The sequence below is a fragment of the Panthera pardus genome, unplaced genomic scaffold (genome assembly GCF_024362965.1).
Source record: "Panthera pardus isolate Hobbes unplaced genomic scaffold, ASM2436296v1 HiC_scaffold_8, whole genome shotgun sequence".
In the NCBI taxonomy this organism is placed as follows: Eukaryota; Metazoa; Chordata; class Mammalia; order Carnivora; family Felidae; genus Panthera; species Panthera pardus.
Window position 1 is genome coordinate 36158820 of NW_026527013.1, and position 26640 is coordinate 36185459.

The 26640-nt window shown below is 41.8% G+C and overlaps 1 protein-coding gene across 4 annotated transcripts in view; it reads right to left on the reverse strand.

The window, feature by feature from the left end:
• Positions 1-1175: 1175 nt before the first annotated feature.
• EOGT (EGF domain specific O-linked N-acetylglucosamine transferase) overlaps positions 1176-26640 on the reverse strand; it is a 38306-nt gene continuing 12841 nt past the window's right edge. For 3 of the 4 annotated variants that reach the window (XM_053897698.1, XM_019469757.2, XM_019469756.2), the window contains exons 8-17: positions 24897-25003; positions 21343-21446; positions 15669-15761; positions 15244-15315; positions 15011-15097; positions 14422-14490; positions 9688-9749; positions 6679-6798; positions 4160-4262; positions 1176-3584 (exon numbers count right to left, since the gene is read on the reverse strand). In XM_053897698.1, the coding sequence (XP_053753673.1) occupies positions 3438-3584; positions 4160-4262; positions 6679-6798; positions 9688-9749; positions 14422-14490; positions 15011-15097; positions 15244-15315; positions 15669-15761; positions 21343-21446; positions 24897-25003 (964 nt within the window). In that variant the 3' untranslated portion in view covers positions 1176-3437. Of the gene's footprint in view, positions 3585-4159; positions 4263-6000; positions 6159-6678; positions 6799-9687; positions 9750-14421; positions 14491-15010; positions 15098-15243; positions 15316-15668; positions 15762-21342; positions 21447-24896; positions 25004-26640 lie in introns of all 4 variants that reach the window. The other variant, XR_008420434.1, reaches the window with a different exon arrangement.

Consider the following 26640-nt stretch of genomic DNA (forward strand, 5'->3'; position numbering starts at 1 on the left):
TAAATGAAGCCCAGTATCCAATCTATCTGTTACTTCCTAGCTGCGTGGCTTTAAGTAAGTTCCTTTACCCCTCTGCTCTCTTTAAACATCTAAAGAATGGTTTTTACATTTCTAAAAACTTGAGGGGGAACCAACAAATAATAAGATGGGGCAGAGAAGACATATGGTCCACACAGCCTTCTACAATATGAAATACACAACATACACATCTCCATCTCAGAGTCTGTTTCCCAGAGAACAGACCTTAAGACATCCCTCTGCAGTCTACTCCTATCATCATCGCTAGAGTTACCCTGTTCAAGGCAAGATCATTACTCCTGTTTGCAACTCAGCAACTCCCCTTTTATCAGAAACAAAGGATGGGAGCCTTGCCACTTGCACCCCAGTCCCAGAACCTCTCTGACTTCATCTCCTACTCCTCTGCCCCTCAATCACTCCAGCTGCACTGGCTTCCTTGTGTCTCCTCAAACTTGCCAGGCATGCTCCTGCCTCAGAGCCTTTGCACGTACTCTTTTGGCTTCCTGGAATGCTCTTGGCCCAGTTATCTCCCTGCATTGCTTCCCGGGTCACCTATTCCAAATCGGAAGGCCTTCCCTGATCCTCCACTTAAGTGTACCAGACTCTGCCTCCCCCAAGAAATCTACATCCCTTGCCCCTCCCGGCTTTAGTTTTCTCCGTAGCGTGTATCAGCATCTGGCACACAGTGTAATTTCACTTATTTATATTGTTTACTGTCTGTCTCCTCCACCGGAACGTAAGCTCCATGAGGGCAAGGACACTTTTCTGTTCTTTTCCCAGAACCTAAAACAGTAACTGGTACATGGTAGTTACTCGGTATTTGCTGAACAAGCAAAGCAAGTGAAAGGACGGAAGCTTATGGATGTGGGGCCAGAAGAACTGTGATCTTTAGGGAAGTCCTCTCCCTTAAACAGCGTCTGATTTTCCTCACGTGAGAAATGGGAATAATTCTTCTGTCATTTTTGTAAAAGTTATGCAATACATTTGGGAAAGCATCGTAGAATCATCTGCTAAATAAACGTAAGGCATAATTTTTGCTTAAACCGAATTCCTCATCAGTGAGCTACTTATTTTTATAATCTAGAGCCACCAGATTGCCAAAAAGTAAGGGTGGGTGTAGCATTAAGACGCAGAAAACCTTAAAAATTGTTCTGGTATTCAAATAAAATATAAAACGATTTATTTCAAAGCCATACCCAAAATGTACAAACAATGAAATCTGTTTTCAAGACTTAATTTTCAAAAGCACTCCTTACATTTAAATTTTATAACCATTTGGTCTTTTGCTCCCATAGAAAAAGTCTGACAAAAGTTAATTCCATAAAGTGTTACATGTACTCGTGTTTATATAAAAGCATTCTCTCTATAAATGTAAAATATTTAAATATAATAGTTGCATTATGAAAATGTCCTCAATTTCTGGAATTCTTGCTAGTCTGTAGAATTGTATTTCTACACACTTCTTAAAATGAGGTAAGCTCAACGCTGACATTTTTTTCAGATACTTTTTTTAGAAGTTTATACTGCTCTGATTAAAAGTATAATGCTGCCTTTAAATTTCTTTTATTAAATTTTTTTTTTTTTACGTTTATTTATTTTTGAGACAGAGAGAGACAGCATGAGCGGAGGAGGGTCAGAGAGAGGGAGACACAGAATCGGAAGCAGGCTCCAGGCTCTGAGCCATCAGCCCAGAGCCCGACGCGGGGCTCGAACTCACGGACCGCGAGATCGTGACCTGAGCTGAAGTCGGACGCTCAACCGACTGAGCCAACCCAGGCGCCCCTAAATTTCTTTTAAAGTGAAATCTTTTCCCAGGAGTGACTCTATTCTGCACGAAGCACAGCCATACCACTCACTTAAATATTCATGTGTTGTGATTCTTTTTACACAATTTTCACATCGAAATCAAAAGTATTACTATAGTCCTTCACTACTTTCTTTACAGAGATTTTAATAAATATCCCTAAACTCTGGAAGACTGTTCATAAACCTTTAAAGCAGGGGTCAGCAAACTTGTTCTGTAAAGGTCCATATAAAAAAATATTTTGGGTTTCTCAAGTTACTACTCTGTTGCCTATTTTTTTTTTTTTTACAATGCTAAAATGTTTTTTTAAAAAAATCTTCAGCTCTGTTAATCATCTACTTTAAAAAATAGAAGTCATTCATCTCTAAATTAGATTTCTCAAGTGTTAATAAAATGTAAACTTCACATTTCGTAGTAAATTAAATCCATGGTTTCTGACCCCTGGATTGAAAGTTCATAAACAGTAAGAAATTAATCCCAGAGAGTGGGACTGCATTTCAGATATTCTTTTTAATCAACAGCACTTTCTCATGGGCTGCTTTTTCATTTTGAAATGGAGAATTCACATGTGTCTTTACTTTTTTTTTTTTTTTTTTTGGTTTTTGTTTTTGATAGGGAAACAGTCTCTTCATGTAGCTAATCTGGAGTCTGCAAGCTCAAAGGGAAACACTCCCGTGCAAAAGGAGACAGAAGCATCACACAGGCGTGTGCAGTCACGAATACCTGCACCGAAACCACCATGTGATACAGAAATTCAACCTAACTGCTCTCCAGGGCTAAGAAGGAATTAGTGGCCACCAGCTAGAAGGTATCCAAAGCAGTCCTAACGGATGGTCTAATTTATTTTTATCGTATGTAGTTGGTGCATTTGGGGAAAACCTGATTTGCATATGAAATATGGGAATATTAATTGATGCAACGGCATGGTTTATTGAGGTTCTTGGTGCATGTAGCCTGGAGTTTATTAAAAAGATAGAGCAGAGAATTCTATGGGAGATACTTTGGACTCTGAGAGAGTAAAACAGACCTGGGTAGAACATTGTTTGATCTCTGACATGGAGTAGGCTACCTATAGCCTGGTGCTGAGAATCACAATGGGGTGTTTGTGTGTGTGTGTGTGTGTGTGTGTGTGTGTGTGTGTGTGTGTAGTATGTTGTTTTCCTTTCCTACCACAAAGTGTCGTGAACAGATTTTGGCAAATAAAAAAAGCTGCTGTGAATTTACTTAAATATATCAGAAACACATTGGAAGCCACTAGAATTATAATCCCATTGTCATCTGCAAAAACATTTACAAATTCTAAAGCCAAAAAGGTTGACAACTTTGGTATACCTAAGAAACTCAAATACATCAGCGAGCCCATGCCTTATTTTTAAACTATAAAAAGTAAAGTTTTCAGTGCAAAAATAGTATCTTGATAAATAGCTATGACACGAAAATCATGGGAAACAGTTAAAGACTCTAAAACATGTAAGTAATATCCTGAAGGCATGTTTTGGTCCAGAAAAGGTAATTTGGGGTTAGGAGATAACTAGTTGTTTTACTTATTTAACTGTGAGAGCCTGGGTGGTGGAATGTTTAAACAAACAGACTTTTATAAACAGACTTGGCACATTTATAGCTCATCACGTTTTTTCTTAAACGGCCATTTCGGGTGTTGTAATACGTGGTCTGCCGCCTGAAGGACAAGGTACATGAATTCTTCTACATCGAAAGAGTAGTTGGTAAACTTTGGATGTTCCCCCAGAGTCGGGTGGTGGCCCTGCAAAAACAAACAATCACAGAGCTGTAAGTCACTAATGACATGGTTTTCGGAATAGGAACATAATTATTTTACTTTGGCCAAGGCAACCATTTTAATTTATGCTCTGCATCAGAAACTGGCAATTTTTTTTCAGTACAGAGCCGGGTAACACATCTTTCCAGCTCTGTGGGCCAAACAGTATCTGTTACAATTACTCAACTCCACCAGTGAAATGCACAAGCAGCCAAAGATGACATGGAAACAGAGAAGCGAGACTGTCCCAATAAAACTTTATTTATAAAAACAGGGGGTGGGCTAGATTTGGCCCCAGCAGTCTATAGTTTGCTGATCTCTCCTGTATATAATTTAAAAGATCTTTCGAGGCTCAAATTTCACAAAGTTGTCTTCTCAACATAAAGATAGGGAGTGATTAATTTCCCTTCTCCCAACTTGCAAATATAAAATACAACTCACTATTTTCGGAGGACAGTTTATCTCTGGACTGAAGTTTAAGGACAGTTTTTCATATTAATCAGACACTTTAAACCAATTAAAATGAAAAAAAAGAGGTGAGTTTTGTCACTGAACTTTACCTTATCCTGAGGAAAGACTTTATTCTGCCTTCGCCAAGTGATGTAATGGATCCCTCTGAGCCTGGCCAGGTCTAAGTAGCAGCGCTCATCTCCACAGTTGTACCTAAGGGCACAAGGGCACCCACACGTGAGACTTGTGTCCAGGGGTTTTGCCAAATCAACACCTGTCTGGGGAATAACACACCTCCCAAATATGTTCCTGCAAAAGGTCGTGTAAACAGTATACAAGATTGATGGAGATTATTTTTTAAATATCTTCATAAGTGAACTACTTTAACTTTATTTTTAAATTTTTTTATACATTTATTTATTTTTTGAGAGACATGGAGAGACAGAGCACAAGTTGGGGAGCGGCAGAGAGAGAAGGAGACACAGAATCCGAAGCAGGCTCCAGGCTCCAAGCTGTCAGCACAGAGCCCGACGCAGGTCTCGAACTCACAAACTGAAATCATGACCTGAGCCGAAGTCGGACGTTCAACCGACTGAGCTACCCAGGTGCTCCTTAACTTTAAAATATCCAAAGAGGATCAAGGAATGCAGGGAACTAAAGTCTATCAAGAGGGCCGACTGACTGTGGACTTGGTATTATCTCCTAATATCCAGTCTACACACATGGAAGTGGACTTAGGGGAGTAACACATCCAAGGGCACATAGCTAGGGAAGCAGAAATGGAAACCTAGTCAGCTGAGCAACAAGGCCTGCCTGAGCACTATCAACCACCTCTTCCTTTCTTCTTTCTCTCCCTCTCTTTGGGAGAAATGAAGCATTCAGATAGAATCCATAATTATCTGGCTATTTCTCTAATGTATCTGTATTTCAAATATTTTTGCAAACTGTTGGAACTTCACAATTTTTTTTCCTAGATGGTCTCTCATTCAAATACTGAATGAAGTGGTTTTTAAAGTGAAACCGTAACATCTAGGTATACAGACACAAAGAGCAAAATGGGGGAACAGTAGCCACTGGTGGCATGCCCAGAACTAAAGATGGGGTGTGGTGTCTACGGCAGAATCACTAAGGGGGAGAAGGCCATGTCTCTATCATCGCCCACCCAGTTAGAGGAGCACCCCAGGAAAATCACTGTCCTCTTGAGGCCTCGCTTTCCCTGAGTATAGAATCAGTGAGCAGCAGGCAACATGGTAGGCCTGTGCTTTGGAGCTGTGCTCTTCATGAGACAAACAGGTGCTTGAACTCGCTCTCTTTTTAACTGTGGTAGAAAACACTTAACATGGGGGCGCCTGGGTGGCTTGGTCGGTTAAGCGTCCGACTTCAGCTCAGGTCATGATCTCACGGTCCGTGGGTTCGAGCCCCACGTCGGGCTCTGTGCTGACAGCTCAGAGCCTGGAGCCTGTTTCAGATTCTATGTCTCCCTCTCTCTCTCTGCCCCTCCCCTGTTCATGCTCTGTCTCTCTCTGTCTCAAAAGTAAATAAACGTTAAAAAAATTTTTTGAAAAAAAAAAAAACACAACATGGAATTTACCGTCGTAACCATTTTTAAGCACACAGCTCAGTAGTGCTAAGTGCACTCACTCACACGATGCAACCATTCTCCAGAAATTCCCCATCTTGCAAATCTGAAACGTGACTCCATTCAATACGAACTCTTCATTTTTCTCTCCCCTGTGGGCTCCAGGCAACCACCATTCTACTCTGTCTCTGTGAATGTCACTACTCTGGGTACCTCACATACGTGAAATCACACCATATGTGTCCTTCAGGGAGTGGTTTATTTAGCTGAACATAATGTCCTCAAGGATCATCCGTGTTGTAACACGTGACAGGATTTCCTTCTTTTTAAAGGCTGAGTAATGCTCTACTGGAGATATACAGATATACCCACATTTCCACATTTTGTTTATGCATTCATCCGCTGATGGACGTTTCGGTGGCTTCCACATCTTGGCTGCCGTGAATAAGGGTGCCATGAACACAGGTATGCAGTATACAGGTTCCTTTTTATCAGCATGATGGCAAAGAGTGTAGAGAGATGGTCCCAGTCTGAGAAGGACACAGCAACGAGCTTTCAGGAAGGAAGTCACAGACTCCCATTTCCCACATCATACCGAGATGGAGAGAGAAAGATTGTTTGCTTGCTAACTGTAATGGCAGCTACAGACTTCACATATTTAGTTTTAGGTCTGTTTTCTCTCTAGATGCCTGTATGATGTGACTTTCTGGTAATGATTAAGTATTCTGCCTTTTGGGGGCATCTGGGTAGCTCAGTCTTTGAGTGTCCGACTTCAGCCCAGGTCATGATCTCGAGATCCGTGGGTGCAAGCCTTGTGTTAGGCACAGTGCTGACAGTTCGGAGCCTGGAGCCTGCTTCGGATTTTGGGTCTCCCTCTCTCTCTGCCCCTCCCCAACCCACGTTCTGTCTCTCTTGCTCTCAAAAATAAATAAACATAAAAAATGTTTTTAAAAAAGTATTCCACCTTTTGAAGCTCTGAATGGCAGTCTCAGCCATGCACAAAAAGCATTATTTGTGGCCTCAGTGTACAAGTTGTCTCCAAACACTTACAGTTCAAAGACAGCAGCCCAGTCTGGAAGGAAGAGTAAATGGGTAAGACCAGCTCCATGCATTCCGATAAATATGTCCGTGTTATGACTGATCCTCAGCTGATCTAAAAACCCAAGTTCCCTGTGAACACATAGAACAAAAGAAGACAGAGGGGAGAAGAGAGAGACTGTTGGGTTGAGTTAGCTCCTGACTCATGGTAACAGTATTCATACAAGTGCCTTTCCCAATTTAAATCACATGCCACTATGGCTTTTTGCCAAGTCCAAGACTACTCCAATAATTAATAAGTTAATTATTTAGTAATTTAACATTGTTTTCTAAGTAAGCTCACTTAAAAAAAAAAACTTAAATGTATTTTTTTTTAAAGATTTTATTTTTAAGTAATCTCTATACAACGTGGGGCTCAAACTCACAACCCTGAGATCAAGAGCCGTCAGCTGTCCCTACCGAGCCAGGCAGGAGCCCCTAAGTGCATTTATTTTAGAAGGAAACTTTGAGAGCTGTCTTAAATGAAAAACCAGTAGTGCATGACAAACAAAACTGTAAAGACGGATACAATCAAATGAAAAAGTTTCAAATCTAGGTAGGTACTATTGAAGGAAGAGCTGTGAGCCGAAGGCCTGCTCTTTCTTTAAGAAAAAAGGAAATTAGCAGGCACTACAGAGATGTTATGTTATACTAGAATCAAGCTGAAAACTAGTTCCTTAAGATAACAAAAGGACGTTTTTTTGTAAAATAAATTCTCCTTGTGAGACTGGAGTTCATTCAATGCCATCTGGGTATACCTAAAATTATCTCAGATACCACGAGGGCATTGTCCTGCCTTTGCAACAGACTAATCCTCAAATTTTATGCACATCAAGATCGTTAAAGTGTCCTTGGAATTCCAGACCCTAAAAGATATGCAAACTCTGAACTGAAAGTCAGTGCCAATAAAGTCCACTGAAGTGAGGCTACAGTAAGTATAACATTCTGAATATACATAATGGAATTAGACCTCCCATTCCCTCTTACCCAAAGTAAAAAAAAAAAAAAAGAAAGGAAGAAAAAATTACCAAGATTATTTTGGATTTAAGAAGAGAATGTGAAATCCCAGCTTCTCCTCTTTATTATTTTATTTTTATTTTTATTTTTCCAGCTTCTCCTCTTTAAAGAGCTTCCTCTCGAAGTAAATGAAAACCCCACATTCCACACAGAGAAAGAAGCCAAGGGCACCATGCGTGTGCTTCACACGAGGTACACGTGCCTCAGTTTCTCAAGGAATGCCAACTGATGCCACAGGAAGGGTGCGTATTTGCCCAGGTAGGAATGACCCTGGAGTCAGCCGGTGTGGAAAATGTCTGAGGATAAGGAGGCAAAGCTCCATCTATTATGTTAGTAACGCTTCCCTCAGATTGGCAATGTCTGAATTTACTGCCGTTCCTCCTTCAGCTGGGAAACCTGCACGGGGCACGGTTTCTTAAAAGCCAGTCAACAACGGAGCCTCCCCAGTTCCTGCAGCCTGACGTCCGGCCCTCTTCTTCCTTCCTGTGGCAATGATGGTAGTCACCACTGCACAGTGTAATTTGTAAAACAGTAATAGTTTTGCCAACTTCGTAAGACCAGAGGGAGAACTGAGATAAAGCAAGCGAAGCATAACAGTAAGTCTCAACAAATCGTAGCTGTTCTTAAGATTGCTGTGTATTTGTATTCATTGTCTACGGTGCTGAAGACAAGAGCCATGCCATCCTCCATATCTGGATTCCTATTTCAAAGGCTGTGCCCAGCTCATGGCAGACACACCATAAAGATTCATTGTATCAGTGAACGCATGCATGGTGAATAAGGTGCGGAAATCCCATGCTCACTGGTAAGTTTGTTTTTTTTTTTAAAGTAGTCTCCTCCACACCCAACATGGAGCTTGAGCTCAACGACCTGGAAGTCAAGAGTCACATGCTCTACCGACTGAGCCAGACAGATGCGCCTCTTACTGGCTTCTAACCTATTATAGACATTCATATGCTGGTATACGTATGCTTTTTTTTTTTTTAACATAGAAACTCTTTATAGTGTTTAATTTGGAAAACAAGACAGTGACTGTGAGTGGGGCAAATGGAGGAGAGTTTTCACCTTTCCTTTTGCGCTTTTTTCAATACTGCTTGACTTTTCCAACCAGGAACATCTATTTTACAGCATCATTGTTTTTTCTATCAACAGGGATTACCTAGACAGTAAATGCGAGGCATATTGTGTCTTTCTAAGCCTTTTACTTCTGTTGGAATTTTAAAAGAAGTATAAATACTTTTTAATATTTTTTAGAAAACTCATATTATTCTACGACACTCAAATTATTCCCATATAACTAATTTTAGGTCAAGAGTTGAAATGTGGCAACTAGAAGGACACATGAGGCCAGTAATATTTTTTAAATTCAGAATTAGTTGCCAACTTTTAAAAATCCAGAAATGTCAGGGGCGCCTGAGTGGCTCAGTAGGCTAAGCATCCGACTTCAGCTAAGGTCATGATCTCATAGTTTGTGGGTTCAAGAACCGCATCAGGCTCTGTGCTGACAGCTTGGAGCCTGGAGCCTGCTTTGGCTTCTCTGTCTCCCTCTCTCTCTCTCTGCCCCACCCTCACTCACACTCTGTCCCTCTCTCTCTCTCTCAAAAATAAACATTTAAAATAATAATAATAATAATAATAATAATAATAATAATAAATAAAAACACAGAAATTTCAAATGAAAATCTCGGTTCCTCACTTCTCTTGAAAAATGAGATGGGGTTGAAATATTGGACCCCACAGAGCTGAAAAGTGACTGCCCCTGTGCCCTGGTGCAACCCCTATCACCACCAGGGGCCCTCTCCTGCCCTGGGGCCCTTCCCTGCTGGCTACACTCACTGATGCTTCTGCCTGTCCCTCCCTGGTCTATCAGCGCCAAAAGCTACCATTTGAAAAAATCCTTCGACCCCTGTTAATGCATCCAAGCCAAAGATGACAGTGTCTGCTCAAGGGTGAGGTATCACTTACTTATACTTGTAATCGACAATCCGAACCTCAAGTGTAGATACTGTCTTCAGTGCATTTACCAGCTAGGGAAAAAACAGAAACATTTAGAATTTCTTTTTTTCTTTTTCTTCTGTTTTATTTTCCTCTGAGTCTTAAAATTTCTGTTTTTCATACAAAATACTTTTCAGGTATTACATATCATTCAGGTTTAGTGTTTTAACCCTTAACTGAATTCAAATGCAGATTTCACCCCTTGGTCACATTGTTCTACCACCCTAAAATCCTGCTGTGCTGGGTTGTCATTGGGCTGAGAGCGGAAAATTCATGAGAGGGGGGCACCTGGGTGTCTCAGTAGGTTAAGTGTCCGACTTTGGTTCAGGTCCTGATCTCACAGTTTGTGAGTTTGAGCCCTCATCAGGCTGTGTGCTGACAGCTCAGAGCCTGGAGTCTGCTTTGGATTCTGTGTCTCCCTCTCTCTCTGCCCCTCCCCTGCTCGCACTCTGTCTCTCTCTCTCTCTCTCTTTCTCAAAAATAAATACAAAACGTTAAAAAAAAAAAATTCATGAGAGCAAAGTGGCACAGAAGCCAGTAGGCGTTAACGGCCATGGTTACTACTTGCTAGTTATTCCTTCAATTTCTCAATGTGTATTTGCTGGGCACCTACCTTGTTCCAGGTTTTATGTTAAGAGTTTTCTCCCTACCCATTATCTCACTTCAGACAAACCACTTGTGTTTTGGACCTTATCTTCTGAAAACGCTAAATTCTTGGCAGAAAAATGTTTTCAATACTTCTACACAGAAAAAACAATTATTCTCTTAGCAAACAAAGTAACAAAGCACGATTAACCTATTACCAGAAACACAGCCATGGTTCTCTGTCCCTCACAATTAAGCCATCTTGAACCGACCTATGACAGCAATGGTAACCAAAGTATCCCTTCAATTGTGCTGGCATTGCTCGGTACTTTGGTGAATGTCACTTAATCCTCATACAGTCTCATACTGAGTAAATATTTTTATGCCTATTTTTATTAAAGATTTTATTTTTTTAATGTTTATTTATTTGAAAGAGAGAGAGCGAGCGAGCATGTGAGCTCAAGTGGGAGAGAGGGAGAGACAGATAAAGAGAAAGAATGCCAAGCAGGTTCCACTTGGCACAGAGCCTGATGTGGGGCTTGATCTCACGAACCTTGAGATCATGACATGAGCCGAAATCAAAAGCTGGATGCTTAACCGAGTCACCCTGGCGCCCCAAAGATTTTATTTTTAATTAATTTCTACATCCAGCATGGGGCCCAAACTTAGAACCCTGAGATTAAGGGTCTACCGACCAAGCCAGCCAGGTGCTCCCGTATGCCTATTTTTAAATGATACAACAGAGGCTGAAAGATGTTAAGGACCTTTCCCAGAATCTCCCAGCTAGCAAATGGCACAGCCAAAACTAAATCTAGGTCATCTGACCCCCAAACCTGTGTTCTCAGCCAGTACCCTGTACTCTCCCATGTATTAAAAGCAACAGACAGGGATTTACATCCAGTCCCCACCCCCGTTAAGCACGCACACACACACATAGAATGGAAGTTTCTCTCTCTAGACAGCTCCTGAACTCCCATAAATATGCTGCTTATGTCAAGGAGCTGAAGGAGGGAGGACAGATTAGAATCCGTTTTTCAGGAGGGAATTAATCCCAGGGCGTGAGCCCGGGTCCCGTAATAAGATGTGTCCACATAAAACACATCACTTGTTTCAGAGGGTCCCCTGGCAAACAGGCTCTTGTTCACAATTTCTAGTCACACCATGGAGGTGGCCAGAGCTCTCTCGACCTTGAGGTTGGGCAGGACTGCAGGAACCACCATCCAATGAGAGCATGGGGGGTTTTATTATGTATTCACGAATCAAGGTAGAGTCGAACGTGCTTTCTTCTCTGCTTGGTAGCTACCTTCTCAAGTGATGCCAATTACTGAGACAAAAGCAGCCAGTGGGTGCTCGTTGGCTTAGAGTTCAGATCTGAACTTCCAGATCTCACCTCTGGGCAACATGGTGCGGGCGATCTGTGTGACCGGATGTGAACATGTCGGCGGCTGACCGGCAGCACCCAGCACCACCCCTTTCCACTGGATGGATGATGTTCCTTCGCCAGCCTTCCCGACACGGCCTCCTGTCACATCTATTTGTGTTAGAGCAGTGGCAGTCTCTGGTTCAGAAGTAGGCTCAGACTCTGACCACCTCAGCTCACCCCCGCCTCCATTATTCTGCTCACCAGCTGCGTGACCTCAAGCATGTTTTTTTTTTTATCGCTTAAGCCTCAGTGTTCTTTTCTAAAACAGAGGATAATAACAAAATATGTACCTCACAAGTTTGCGGGAAGCAATGGGGAACATAGAGTAATATTCTTGGCATATAATTAGCACTCAATATGTGTTACCTCTACCAATATATACTACTGGTCTGCCTGTCCATAAGGGTTCTATCCATCAACCCCAACATGGTATCAGATAGATTTGCATTTCCGGGTCTTTAAAACACACACACACACACACACACACACACACACACACACACACACACACTGCTCATTTCTTCCACCCACAACTTACAATCAATGTCTCATTACAGCGTATGTTCATAATCCATATGGATCTCAAGACACTAATTGCATAATTTTGATCAGCCTGTTAGGCATCCAAACTAATTTGTGTAAAACATTTTACCCATCCAAACCTGCCCCCATCCCCCTCCTACTGAGCTTTTCCCACCTCAGTTCCACTGACCTGATCAAGCTAAAAGCCCGGGAGTTCACCCTCGATCCTCAGTGCCTGGCCTAACTGAACAAGCACCTACATATTCAGCCAGGAAGTATCCCAGACTCGACCTCCGAGACAGATCTTAAATCCATTTATTTTGTCATCTCTGCTATCATCACCTTCGTCCAAACTCTTCCCAGGGTCACAGTGACAGCATGAATGATACCCCCTGTTCCTACTCTTGCAGCCAAAGTGGTTTACAAATAAATGAATAAGCCAGTTCGTGTCTCTGCCTGTGTATTCGTTTTCTATTAGCTGCTACAACAAATTACCACAGACTCTATAGCTCACGGCAACACAACTGACCCACTCAATGTTGTGCAGGACAGCAGTCCAACAGTGAGACAGATGGCTGTCTGCAGGGCTGTGCTCCTTCTGGAGGCTCTAGGACAGAATTCGTTTCCACCTTCTAGGAGCCATTGCATTCCTTGGCTCGGGGCCTCTTCCTCCATATTCAAGGCCAGGGATGTGGCATCCCTCTGGCCCTGCTTCTGTCCTCATGACTCCCTTCTGGATTCTGTCTCCTTCTTCCACTTTCAAGGACGTGCAGAACTAAAATGTGCTTAGAAGAATCCAGCTAAGCAGAGAGCTTTCAGGCAGAGGCAATGGTTCTCTGGTGGAGAATGCTTAAAGCCCATTTGTGATTCCATCAGGCCCTGCTGGATAATTCAGGGTAATCTCCCCACTTTCAGGCCAGCTGACAAGCGACCTTAATTTCACCTACAAACTCAGCATCCCTCTGCCACGTAACCTAATCTTGTCACAGGTTCTAGGGATTCGGATGGGGGCATCTTCTGGAGGAGGCCTGGTATTCTGCCTACCTCACCCTGCCCAAAACTTCACGGTGGTTTCTCCCACACCAGAATAGAACCTGCTCGTTTTCTCAGCTAGGTCTATGAGGCTGAGAGGATATGGGACCTCCCTACCCCCTGCCCAACTTCTCTGACCTCTTCTAGGGTCGCCCCCACCTTTCCTGCTGTGCTACAGCCGCCTGGTGATCTCTCCTATCCTGGAGCACCTAAAGCCTGGACATCACAGGCCATCTGCTTCTGCCTGGGAGGCTCTCTCCTTGGCTGGCTTCTTAGCGATCAGGTCTCTGCTCAACAGCACCTCTTCAGGTATCTCACCTGACTGCTTCCCCTTCCTCCTGCATCTCTGGCCCCTCTACCCCATCACCTTGTTTTACTTCCTTTGTGGCACTTACTACTACCTGAAATCACCTTACTTAGGGACTTGTTTACTTATTTCTTGTCTGTCTCACCCAGAGAGCATAAGTTCCGTGAGGGCAGGGATCTCACTTGTCTTGTCCTCTACGGTAGCTCCAGGGCCTAGTATACAGCCCAACACATAGCAGGTGCTCAAGACATTTTTGTGGACTCAGTCATACTATTGTGAGAACACCTGCCAACCAGGGTGTTATAGGCAAGGGCCTTGCATGGTGATCTTATCTCAGTTAAATATAATTTAAGAGCTGATGCTGTCAAAATAAAGTACAAAACCTAAAGGTGAATAATTTCCAGGACACACAGTCATGAAAAGAATGGAGACTCTTCTAACTTAGTCTGCCTCTGGATGCCACAGTATTGCCACGCTCCATCAATCATCTCTCAAAAGATACTCTTGCATTTTTGCCGCTAGTTTGTACAGAGGCAGAATGTCTGGCAATCTATGGCAGTAAAGGCAGGACACAAGAGATAGTTTCTGCCTCTGTTTCCACTCTGAGTTGTGGCAGGTGAACGTTTACAGTAAGGCGAAGCTAGTTTGGGCAACTGGTGGTTTGCTGACCCCCAGTAGGAGTCTAGTAGATGAACTGGGCATAGCCATCAAACTTTGCTAAAAGCTAATAATTTCCAATCAAAGCATGTAGTGCAATGTGAAAAAAATTAAGCACATGAGTTACAGGAAGTTAAATTCAACATGATGGTATTAAAAATGCATACCAAAAACTAACCTCGTTTTGGTTTAGAATTTTCCGGTACTCTGTACTCCGTGCAAGAATGGTGACTCGGATTCTTCCATCCTGTCATCAAAAGGAAAAGGCAAAATAATGCTGTATATGCCTGCACAGATGAATGAATACTAGAACCTAAAATGTGATTTTCACAAAGCAATGAAACTCAATCAGGATATATTTAGGGAACGAGTACTTGTTTAGCCTGATTCCTTCAGACTTCCCTCAGGAAATAACACTGCATCCATTTTAGCCACAGAAGACAAAACTTGTTTACTACACTTCTGTTTGATTGGCTGGGTGGAATTTTTAGCAGGGGTTTGTGGGTTAGGTGGGGACTGGGGGAAGAGCAAGGAGATATGGAGAAAGACAGGAGAAAGAGAATGGAGAAAAAAGTACATTCTTCCACTGTCCCTTATTTATCTGTCATAGGCTGGTGACGTTTGATTTTGGATCACTCACTCCAGGCAAGAAATTATTAACCCCAGAAAACACTGTCTTCCGCTGGTTTCTTTTTCTGCAAAGGTGCCATTGGTTTTTATTTTGGGTGAAGTCAGGCCCAAGTCAGAACCTATAATGTACTCCTTACCTTGGGGCCCTCCTGTGTGATGTTCAGTCTGTGCAGCACATGCTGGGAAAATGCCCTGAATAATCCCGTGTTCTGACAGCCAGATATCTAACATGAAAACAATAATTCATGTTACAATGAGCCATTCTGCCGTACTATTTAGGATGTTCTCAAGTTACAAATAAACGTTTATCTTAAAATCTATCCAGAATAAGTGTATAAATATGAATATTAACACCCGTTGACATGCTTACCAAAGGGGTATTATAGAACAGCCCGTATCGCATCCGGGGGAGTAGGGAAAAAATAGCTTCTTTAAAACACACCTAAGAATGAAGGTATTGTACAAGGTAAGAGAACACAATCTGCACACTCCACACCAAAATAGTACTTAAAATTACAGAAAACAAATTTTAATTAATCTCTTTTTTGCATTAAAATATTTTGAACAGCAAACTATTTCACTCAAGTGAAAATCATAATTTTGGAAAAGTTAAAGGGAAAAGTTTTTTAATGCTACCTAGTTAAAAACAATTATTCTAGTCATAAAAAAAAAAGCAACTACGAAGTCAAAAATCAATGGTAATAGCTAATAGAAACTCGTATTAAATATTTATTCGATGAGTGAGTCATCTGTAATGACTGTTATTTAGAGACATTTCAGGAAAGTTTCCAGTACCCTTTTGGAATCATAAGTTTTCAAATGTATAACATCATAATCCGTAAATGCTCTCCATGTGTCAGAGAATAGGTCACCATATCCATAGGAGCTCTGAAAGTGAAAACAAAATAGGTTAGGGCCATGGAAGGATGCAATATGGCTTTTTAAAAATGCAACAAAATACTCGAATAAGCTTGTTAGTCTTAAGAACTAATGATGCTAAACCAGCTCAAAAAATCCATAGAAGAAACACGGATTTTCATCTTGGGCCTGAGCAAATACCTAATTTGATGGAATGTCATCAAAAATAATCACCACAAGGGGCACCTGGGTAGCTCAGTCAGTTAAGGGTCCGACTTCAGCTCAGGTCATGATCTCACAATTCTGTGAGTTCGAGCCCTGTACCGGGCTCTGTGCTGACAGCTCAGAGCCTGGAGCCTGCTTAGGATTCTGTGTCTCCCTTTCTCTCTGCCCCTCTCCCGCATGTGCTCTCTTTCACTCTCAAAAATAAAATAAGCATTAAAAATTTTTATTTAAAAAAGAAGTAATCACCACAATTATACTCTTAGTCTGCTGAAAACATTTGGTTTTTCTACCCTATCTGTTCTTATACTCACATCTCTGAATGGTAGTTGGTGTGGGGTCTTTTCCCTGTGAGTCTTCTATCCAAATCACAGACATACGACACCATTTGTACACACTAGGGTAGCTCAGTAAGCAAAAACAATCAGGGTAAATGGAATACACTTCTGAAGAAATTTCAAAGCAAGAAAATGCTTTGGAAGTCCTAACATTAAACTATGATGAATGCTTTTCTTTTTTTTTTTTAATGTTTATTTTTGAGAGAGAGAGACAGATAGAGGGGAAGGGGTAAAGAGAGACACACAGATTCTGAAGCAGGCTCCAGGCTCCAAGCTGACAGCACAGAGCCTGACACGGGGCTCGAACACACAAAGTGCAAGATCGTGACCTGAGCTGAAGTCAGACACTTAACCGAATGAGCCACCCAGGCACCCCACCCCGATGAGCGTTTTTCTAAGAAATGATTTCCTCATTGACCAAAGAGTAACATGTGACAATTCCCCATTAACATTAAGAGTAATAATAATTATAATAGCATCTTGCATATTTCCTACATCTCAGGCATGCTTTTAAGCACTTAAAATTATTAACACCCCACAAACTTAATAAGCTAGGGGATACCATTATCCCCATTTTACAGATGAGGAAACAGAGAAACAAATTTAAGTAGTTTGCATAAATGGCAGTGCTGGTATGTTTGCAGGGTTGAGATTAAATCCAGTCAGTTTGCTTCCAGATTCCAAGCTTTTAACCTCTGCACACAATTGCCTCTCAGAGGGAAATAGGTCTTTCTAGTACATTTACCAAATGCATTCCATTTTTGCAAAGTAGAAATTAATTACATGCTCCCTCAGCTAAAGGAAGGAGATCAGTTTCTTTAAAAATGGTATAACTTAGATTGAAAAATTCAGCCAAAAGAAATAAGAACTATGTATTGTAGGATTAGATGCAAGGTCTACAGTTGGTTATACATTATGCTCATGTCTTTTTATCATTATAGCAATTCTTTTTTCAGATTTTGAAATTTTTATGTTGCACATATTAGAGTTATTTCAAAGTTATTGAGAACTGTTAGATGTAGTGATAAAAAAAAATTTTCCCCTTCGATGTTTCTCCAATGCCATTCTAATAAAGGCCCTTCTCAACACCATCAAAAATGAAATGTCCCTATTCTGGCTCAATAATAAATAAAGGGCAATTAAAAGAGTGATTCGAGACAGTTTCTTGAGATAAAATACTTCAGATAAAATAAGATACCTTTGAAAGGAAAATTTAATAATAAAATACAGCAATCCTGACTTTTCAGGGAAATCATGTATTATTCAGTAACGACCACCTCCAAAAGGTTCTTTTCCACATCCCTCAACTTCAAATTATCTGCCACAGGGGAAGGACTTCTTTCTAGTCTCAGGTTGAAGAACATTTGGATATTCTTGAAGATGCCATAAAATTTCCTCCTGTGTATGTCTCCAATTTAAACATGCACATAACCTATAACTTAGAAAGTCTACTTACAGGAATACATCCTACAGAAAAGCTGGGATGAGTGTATAAAGGCCCATGTATGTGGGAAGGATGTTCAATGCGTTTCAGTAAGTAGCAAAAAAAAAAAAATGGCAACACATGAAATATGATTGGGGGGTGGCAGGACATGATACATGCACTGAGGCATGTGTTGGATATCCCTAGCATCTACCAAATATCATGTATCCATACACACAAAAAAATAATAATAACCCTAAATGTACCCACTGGGAAAGATGCCCCTGATATAATACTAAGCTAGGATATGAGAGAGTATATTTTCTCTAAGGATATAAACAAACACACCCCTACATAAATTTTATTATATCCTTATACAGATCCTTACATAGATTTTGTATGAGGATATCTTCATATTTGCTAAAGTCAAGTCTTATAAGGGACTCCCACATGTTAACTGCAGTTTGTTACTGTTGAGGGAAATGAACTTGGAGAAGAAGAAGAAGGGGAAGAGACCTTTTTCTTTCTTTCTTTCTTTCTTTCTTTCTTTCTTTCTTTCTTTCTTTCTTTCTTTTTCTTTCTTTCTTTCTTTCTTTTTTACATTCCCATGACTTAATTCATTTTATTTTTTAATGTTTATTTATTTTAGGAGAGAGAGAATATGCAAGCAGGGAGGGGGCAGAGAGAGAGGAGCACAGAGTATCCAAAGCCACTAACTGCTGCAGTGTGGGGCTTGAACTCATGAACCATGAGATCACGACCTGAGCCAAAGCCGGATGCTTAACCCCAAAAGAGGGAGGTAATAGGAGGGTGGTGACCCTGCTCAGCTAGATGCATCCTGCCCCTCCCTGCCACTCGTGGTCAGCCTGCCCTGACATCACGTGCCCAGTTACCAGTTAAGTGAGTAACCTGGGACTTCATGGTGGCCGTGCATCCTATTTACACTCTCCAGAAGGTGCAGAGAAGGGGAGGGCTATAGAAGGTGCTCAGTTTAACTCAGTCCACTTGAGGAAAACATGGAAAAGCATGCAACAAGATATAAGGAAGCTTCTGGAAAGTGTCTAGAAAACTTTCCGTCAACTTAATAGGATGTGCAGGGGACTATAGGGAGGAGACAGGGCACTGTGGTTTCAGTGCACAGGATGGGGTCCGACTGCCTGGCCTGGAACCCTGACTCCACCCCTCGCTGACTGTGCTCTCTTAGAACACCCGCCTGCTGCTCACAGCTTCAGCTTCCTCATCTGTAAACCAAGTTCATAAAAATCCTACTCCCTGGAGGGTTCTAAGCATTCAATGATATAACATAGGGTGTAATTTTTTTTTTAAAAAAAAGGCACAACAAGGGGCGCCTGGGTGGCTCAATTAAGGTCAGACTTTGGCTCAAGTCATGATCTCACGGTTCGTGGGTTCGAGCTCCATGTCAGGGTCTATGTGGACATCTTGAAACCTGGAGCCTGCTTTGGAGTCTGTGTCTCCCTCTCTCTCGGCCTCTCCCCACTCACTTGCTCTCACTTTCTCTCTCTCTCTCTCTCTCAAAAATAAATAAATGTTAAAAAATTTCTTTTTTTAAAGGCACAACAACCCTGAGTTAATCATCAGGGCTTCTGAGAGCTGGTGACGGTGGCCTAGAAGCACTGACAGAAAAGAGAAAGGAACTGTTGCGTCCTTTGCTCACAAAAACAGTTTCAAGAAATGAAACTGTCATGGTAGCAAAACTGGAACTCAAGAGGGAATACTTGAGTTGCAAAGTATTGCAAAAAAGAAAAAAAAGTACTTGCAAAGAAGAAAATCAAAAGACTGCATTATTCACATGCGAATAATTATCAACCAATTCTCCCCAGACTTCAAATCAAACTACAAGTCTATGGAGCAGTGATAAAGGAAACCTTTCTATGCAGCTCCACTATGAGCCTCGTATCTGTGAAAACAAAACACTTCCCCAAATCCTGCACGAGAATCTAACCTTCATTTAACTGTCTGGCTCTTCTCTCTGGAAATGAAGATGGCAGGGGCCAACTGTGTTTCTAAGTAACACTGCTTGTGATTTTTCTAAAAATTTTTTTTAATTTTTTTTTTTTTTTTCAGAGAGAGAGAGAGAGCATGCGTGTGAGCACACATGAGCCGGGGAATGGTAGAGGGAGAGGGAAAGAGAGAATCCTATGCAGGCTATAAGCCCAGCGTGGAGCCCAACACAGGGCTTGATCCCACGAACCTGTGAGATCACGACTTGAGCCAAAATCAAGAGTCAGAAGCTCAACTGACTGAGCCACCCAGGCGCCCCTGTTTGCGATTTAAAAAGAGGCTTGACGGGTACAATGTGTCTGGACTGGGAAAGGGCACGATGACTCTTGGAGCTGGCTGTCTCTTCTGGGGATCCTGGGGGCTCTACCAACACAGCTGGCGCAGGAGATAGTGGCCTCTGTGGGACATGAAGTGTCTGTACCTGCCCTAGGAAGATCCCCGCCCCTTGCACCTGAGCTATGCTGTTCAGGCTTCTGGAAGGACTCTCCCTGGAAGAAATGCCTGAAGTTGCCCTGCCTGCAAGAATGTTCTCAACAGACTTGTGCCAAGAGGGGGTCTACGAGCATCTTGTGAGTTGGAATGTCTAGGTGAACTTTAATGACCTCTTAGTGGCAGCCTCTCATGTGCACCATAAACCACTTGTCCTCCCTATCATTGCCATGGTCATAGTCAACACACAGAGCACACAACACACAGAGCCAGGCACTGTGACTCTTCGCATACTGTATGGTTCATCCATGATACTGAGGGAGATACCAGAATTATCCCATTTCCCAGCTGAGTGTACTGGGACAACTCTGGGGTTACCTTGGTAGGCGGGGGGCTAGATAAGGGAAGAAGGAGAAGGGAAAAAAAGACCGTGCTAATATACCTAAGACTTGCCCTGGGTAGTGACCTGATACAGCACAATCTGGCATCAGTCAAGTAGGAAAGGGAAGCTACAGTTAAGCAAAGGTAGGTGGTAATTACAGGAGGCCACACGGTGAAACAGAGGCCAGATCTCCCCATGGGAGTCAGGTGGGAGGTCACAGAGGTTAAGCAAAGGACAGTCTTCACATGTCTCTCTCAAAGAAACACTGAGCACAAGTCTCTGGGGCTTCACCTGCCCAGAGGGGGAAAGAAATCTTCCACGGCTTCACTCCAAAATTCAAAGAACAAAGATATATACGCGCAAATGCATACATACCCATATGTATGCATACATGTAAATGCATATGCACAGACACATTCACACCCATCTGCATCGGTGTGTACATGTGTGTATATTTAAATGTGTGTGGGTTAGAAAACTCCATTTCACCACATCACATTTCACACATTTACTGAGGCAGGCAAAGCTGAAGCAAAGGGGGCACCTGGGTGGCTCAGTCGGTTAAGCTTCCGACTTCGGCTCATGTCACGATCTCGTAATTTGTGAGTTCGGGCCCTGCGTCGGGCTCTGTGCTGACAGCTCGGAGCCTAGAGCCTGCTTCAGATTCTGTGTCTTTCTCTCTCTCTGTCCCTCCCACGCTCATGCTCTGGCTCTCTCTGTCTCTCAATAATAAATAAACGTTAAAAAAAATTTTTTTTGAAAAAAAGCTGAAGCCAAGAACATGTTCTTACTTACGGTGTCCCACATCACGATGTACACATCTGTACTGAATGAATTATTAACGTGCTGAGTAATATAAAGATTGATAAAATCACAGAAGTGGTGATACATGTTAACACCTGGTATTGGAAAAAAAGAAATTGATGTTAATTAACCCCAAAGAGCAAAGGATTAAACATTTTTTATTCACCCCACCTATTTACAGTGTGATAGACTTTTAGCTGAAAATAATTGGGAGAAAAACATAAGAGTTTTTCCAAACACGAAAGGATCTGTACTTGGGAAGTCCTCAATTAACTGATGATTGGGTTCAAAAAATCACTTTAAAATTGTCCATTTAGAAATCAGGAATGCATTTTCCCCTGTATACACTAAGTAACCAATGAACAGTAAATTCCAAGAAAAAAATAAGAGAAGTCTATTTAGCTCAAAATGCAGTAGAACTGTAAGTCCAAAAAGAGTAATTTTATTTTTTATGATCATTTATTTTTTTAAATCAATCAAGCAATATGTATTTACCATAGAAGTATGGACAATGATGGCACTTTTAACATTTTGGTATTTTTCATTCCTTTTTAATCGCTATTTATAGCATTGCTTCTTGGGAAAATATTAACCAACTACCATTTGAAAGGGCTGAGTGTCTCATGTTCTAATAGAAACAGCATGAACTTTGGAGTCTGAAGAACCATGTTGAATCCCAGCTCAGCCATTCAGGAGCAAGGTTTTCACAAGAGGTGATAAAGTCCCCACGCTTTAGCTTCTCTAGGAGAAATAGGAAATCCTTATACTTAGGTGCCAGCTTTGTTAGGAGGAATGCAAAGAAAATGTACCTAAAAGTATCCGGCCCTGTGCCTGGCACAGAGGGAAACTGTAATGAAGACAACCTGGATGCTGCCGGGTCAAACAGGGGCGAAGGGAGTGTGTGTGCAGCTATTTCTAAATTTGTAAGTCGGTCATTAAAAAGAAACCAAACATGCACTCTTTCGACTTAGGTATGCAGGACCCAGTATCCAAACTGGCAACGTGCAAATCTAAAGGGGACGAAATTCCAAGAACTGACATTCAAAACATGCACTTTGGGGCGCCTGGGTGGTTCAGTGGGTTAAGTGTCCGCCTTTGGCTCAGATCATGATCTCACGGTTCGTGGGTTTGAGCCCCACGTCGGACTCTGTGCTGCCAGCTCAGAGCCTGGAGCCTGCTTTGGATTCTTGTGTCTCCCTCTCTCTCTGCCCCTCCCCTGCTGGCATTCTGTCTCTCTCTCAAAAATAAGCAAACATTAAAAAAAAAATTTTAAACATGCATTTGAAAAGAAAAACAGTGACTCTGAAAAGCAGAAATCATAAAATATTCTGACTTCATTCCCACGGTGAATAATGTTGTGTGCCAGAAAATAAGAGTAAAAAATACTCTGTTTATAGAAGTCAGGTCATTATGCTGTACATCTTAAAGTTATACAGTGCTCTATGTCAATTACATCTCAATAAAACAAAGAGAAAAAATTATTTTTAGACTGGTAACTAATTATTTTTTTTAATTTTTTTAATGTTTATTTATTTTTTGAGAGAGAAACGGAGTGTGAGCTGGGGAGGGGCAGAGAGAGAGGGAGACACAGAATCTGAAGCAGGCTCCAGGCTCTGAGCTGTCAGCACAGAGCCCGATGCGGGGCTTGAACCCACAAACTGTGAGATCATGACAAAGTCAGACACCCAACCAAGTGAACTACCCAGGCTCCCCTAGACTGCAATCTTAGATGAGTATTTGGAAAGACTCCTTTATGTATTCAGAACAATTTGGCAAAGAGCACATTTTCAAATTACTAAGAAAAAGAAGGTTCTATGACAACACATCCTTATTTCCAGATGAGCGCACAGCACACATTAGCTCCCCCATGGATCATCCGGCAAGTTTGTAACAGGTACTGAGGGACGCAGCACAGACCAGTGTGGCCAAGGAAGGAGAAAACATGGGTCCCATTCTCAAGAAATGTGCCCCCGAATGAGTCGTGTTCTGTAAAATGCTCATTCTCTGATGGTAAGAGTCAATGTGAAAAGGGAAACAGGATGAGGGTGTAGTCAGAAGAAAAAGAGTTACAAACATAGGAAAAGAAACAGCCCGGGGCTACGCTAGCCTATTATTCCTACTTTACCCATTTTACCGCCTGAGTAGGGGCATCCATTTAACAGCTCATACATATCCACCTCTTTTCAGGCAGATCACAGAGTTTTCTTTGCCCCTTTTCAATTTGCATATTTAAAACAAGAGTCAGGACCTCGAACACAGCATTCTTACTTGCTCTCATTCCAAAATCCACAACGGGTCTGATTTCTGAACCTAATGCTTTGTTATATAAGAATTACAGCTTCAGAAAACAGAAGCATTAAAAATATGATCAACGGGGCGCCTGGGTGGCTCAGTCGGTTGAGCGTCCGACTTCGGCTCAGGTCACGATCTCGCGGTCCGTGGGTTCGAGCCCCGCATCGGGCTCTGGGCTGATGGCTCAGAGCCTGGAGCCTGCTTCCGATTCTGTGTCTCCCTCTCTCTCTGCCCCTCCCCCGTTCATGCTCTGTCTCTGTCTCAAAAATAAATAAACGTTAAAAAAAAAAAAAAAAAATATGATCAACACATTATAGTAATTCTGAAATATTTGTGACAGAGAGCTCTCTATATTTCACTGGAAGCCCGGCCCCTCATGCATTTTGATATGGCATGGCAGAATAACCTTTATGTCTTTTAAAATCTGTTTTTTATTTATTTTGAGAAAGAGAGAGCAAGTGGTGAGGAGCAGAGAGAGAGGGAGAGACAGAATCCCAAGCAGGGTCCATGCCGTCAACACAGAGCCCGATGTGGGGCTTGAACTCAAGAACTGTGAAATCATGACCTGAGCAGAAGAGTCGGACACTTAACTGACTGAGCCACCCAGGCACTCCATGATCTTTTTCTCTCATAATAAGACACATAATATAGCACGATCCACGTTTCTCCTCTCTGGGACAACTGGTTCACAAAGTTAAAGCTGTTCTTGAAAGTTGAGAGTCAGAAGCTATAGGTACAAATGGGAAAATAATGTAACTAACTTTTTGCCCCTAATAATACACTGCACTGCTAACTTCAGAGGAATTTTCATTTCCCTTCAGTCATGGAAAGGATTTTAGAAAGTCTGCCAGAAGAGCAAGGGCATTCCTCTCCTACCCACAATATATACATGGCTTTTCCTTTTAAATTTTTTCTAAGGAAGCACAACACAAATCAAGTTATTGCAGAAACCAGATGGGGTAAATTTAGCTACAGAAGGTGTCCATAGACCCTTTTTCTCTCATCTTTTGATTCTGATAGAGTCATCTGATACGAATGTCCAGGTCTCCACTAAAATACCGAAAGTATCATATAATGGGAAGTTCAAACTAGCTCCCTTCTTCAGAGAAGGAACCCACATCAAAAAGCAAACCCACTATTTAATGTCACACAGCCTCCCAGAAAGTCACAGGAAATCACTACATACACATATCAAAGAAGGAGCAATGCCTTATTCACTGATAAATAAATAACAGGCAAGTTTAACGTCTCACCTGCATCCAGTTTCATGAAGTAGGTTGGTTTTTCAATAACAACATCACATTCAGCAGCTTCTATGGGTCTGAAGGAGAGCTGAGTATAGCTTTGTAGCTCAGCAAACCTGGAATTAAGAGTTGGGAGATAGTTTCAAACGGATCCTCCTGAACTTCCTACTATAATACTGTAACTCAGGATGTGCTCATTAGGGGGACTTTACTTCTAGAATATGCTCTTATGAAGACAAGTGGAACTTCTCAAACTTACTAACATTTATATAACTTGATAATGACTTTAAGATTGAGACAAGGAAGAAAGATGACAGCTTCATGTACAAGATGAAGCAGGAATTTTCCAGACAAAAAAGAAATCTACACAATGCATTGGCTAAATAATCTACCAGTAAAGTGGGAAGATTCAAAAAGCCTTCTTGTGATCTTGTGGTAGACTTTAGGATTCTAAGACAGATGGCATTCCAAAAATTATTGAGTGCCTCAGAAACACAGCAGACAGCTAAGCCTCCCGTTAGAAAGTAAAGCCTTTTTCTCAGAAAATGTCTTTGGAGACCATATGGCACAGTTTTCTTCCCTACAAAAGAAGATAATCACGGGCATGTTCCAAAAGATAATTAACCTAAAGATTGTAACTCTTCATCTTTGAGACAACTGATGTAAAACAAATATCAAACAAATCCTGTTAAAATACACACAATGCCGAATTATTGTGGTGATTTCAAAAATAGGTCCACAAGTTCTCTGATACTTCTCCCTTCAAGAGGTAGAGATTAACTCCCTCCCCTTAAGTGTGGGCCTGACTTGGTGATTTACTTCCAATGAACAGAATATGGCAGAAATGATGGTATATGACTTCTGAGATTAGAGTACACAAAGACTGAAGCCTCTATCCTAGGGCACGTGCTTAGTCTCTCTCTCTCTCCGTCTCTCAGAGCCGGCTACCATGCTGTGAGTAGCACTGAGGGAGAGGTCCATGTGGCAAAAACATGGCACCAGACACAGAGAAAGTGTAACTTACCACAACATGAGGGAGCCTAGAAGCAGAGTCTCCAAGCCAACTTGAGCCTAGGGATGGCTAAGCCTTTGTCAACAGCTGAACTGCAACCTTGTGAGAGATCCTGAGCCAGAACCAGCCAGCTAAGCTGCCTCCAAATCCTGACCATCAGAAACTTCATGAGATAATAAAGTTTGTTGTCTTAAACTGTAAAATCTTGGAGTAGTTTGTTATCAAATAGATAATGAATGAAAATATACCCTAGTGCATATTTGGGAGTAATTTGTTACATGGCAATAAATTACTAATATAAATACACCAGAGGGAACTACCACCATGTGAAATCAGATATCAAAACATACTAGGTAATCAAACAGCTCACTGCAGCAGAGGAACTCCTACTGCAAAACTCACATTAAGTGTTGAAAAGAAAAAAGAGGCCCAAAATGGAGTCACTTGTGCTAAGCCCACATCACCAAACTGAAGCTTAATGCCTAACCTAATTACACTTTCCAACTTCTCTAGGAATGGAGTCTTAAGCAGCCAGTCCGTAATTTTCTGGTCAGCACCAACAAGGCCATCTACCACACAGAGTCCACCTCCCCCACAGGAAGATGAAGGGATCTGCTCTTTTCTTGTCCCTGCCCCCTTCTGCCTATAAAAGCAGAAGCATTTTGTACAGCTTCTTGGAGCTCTTCTCTGTTTGCTAGATGGGATGCTGCCCAATTCATGAATCGCCGAATAAAGCCAACT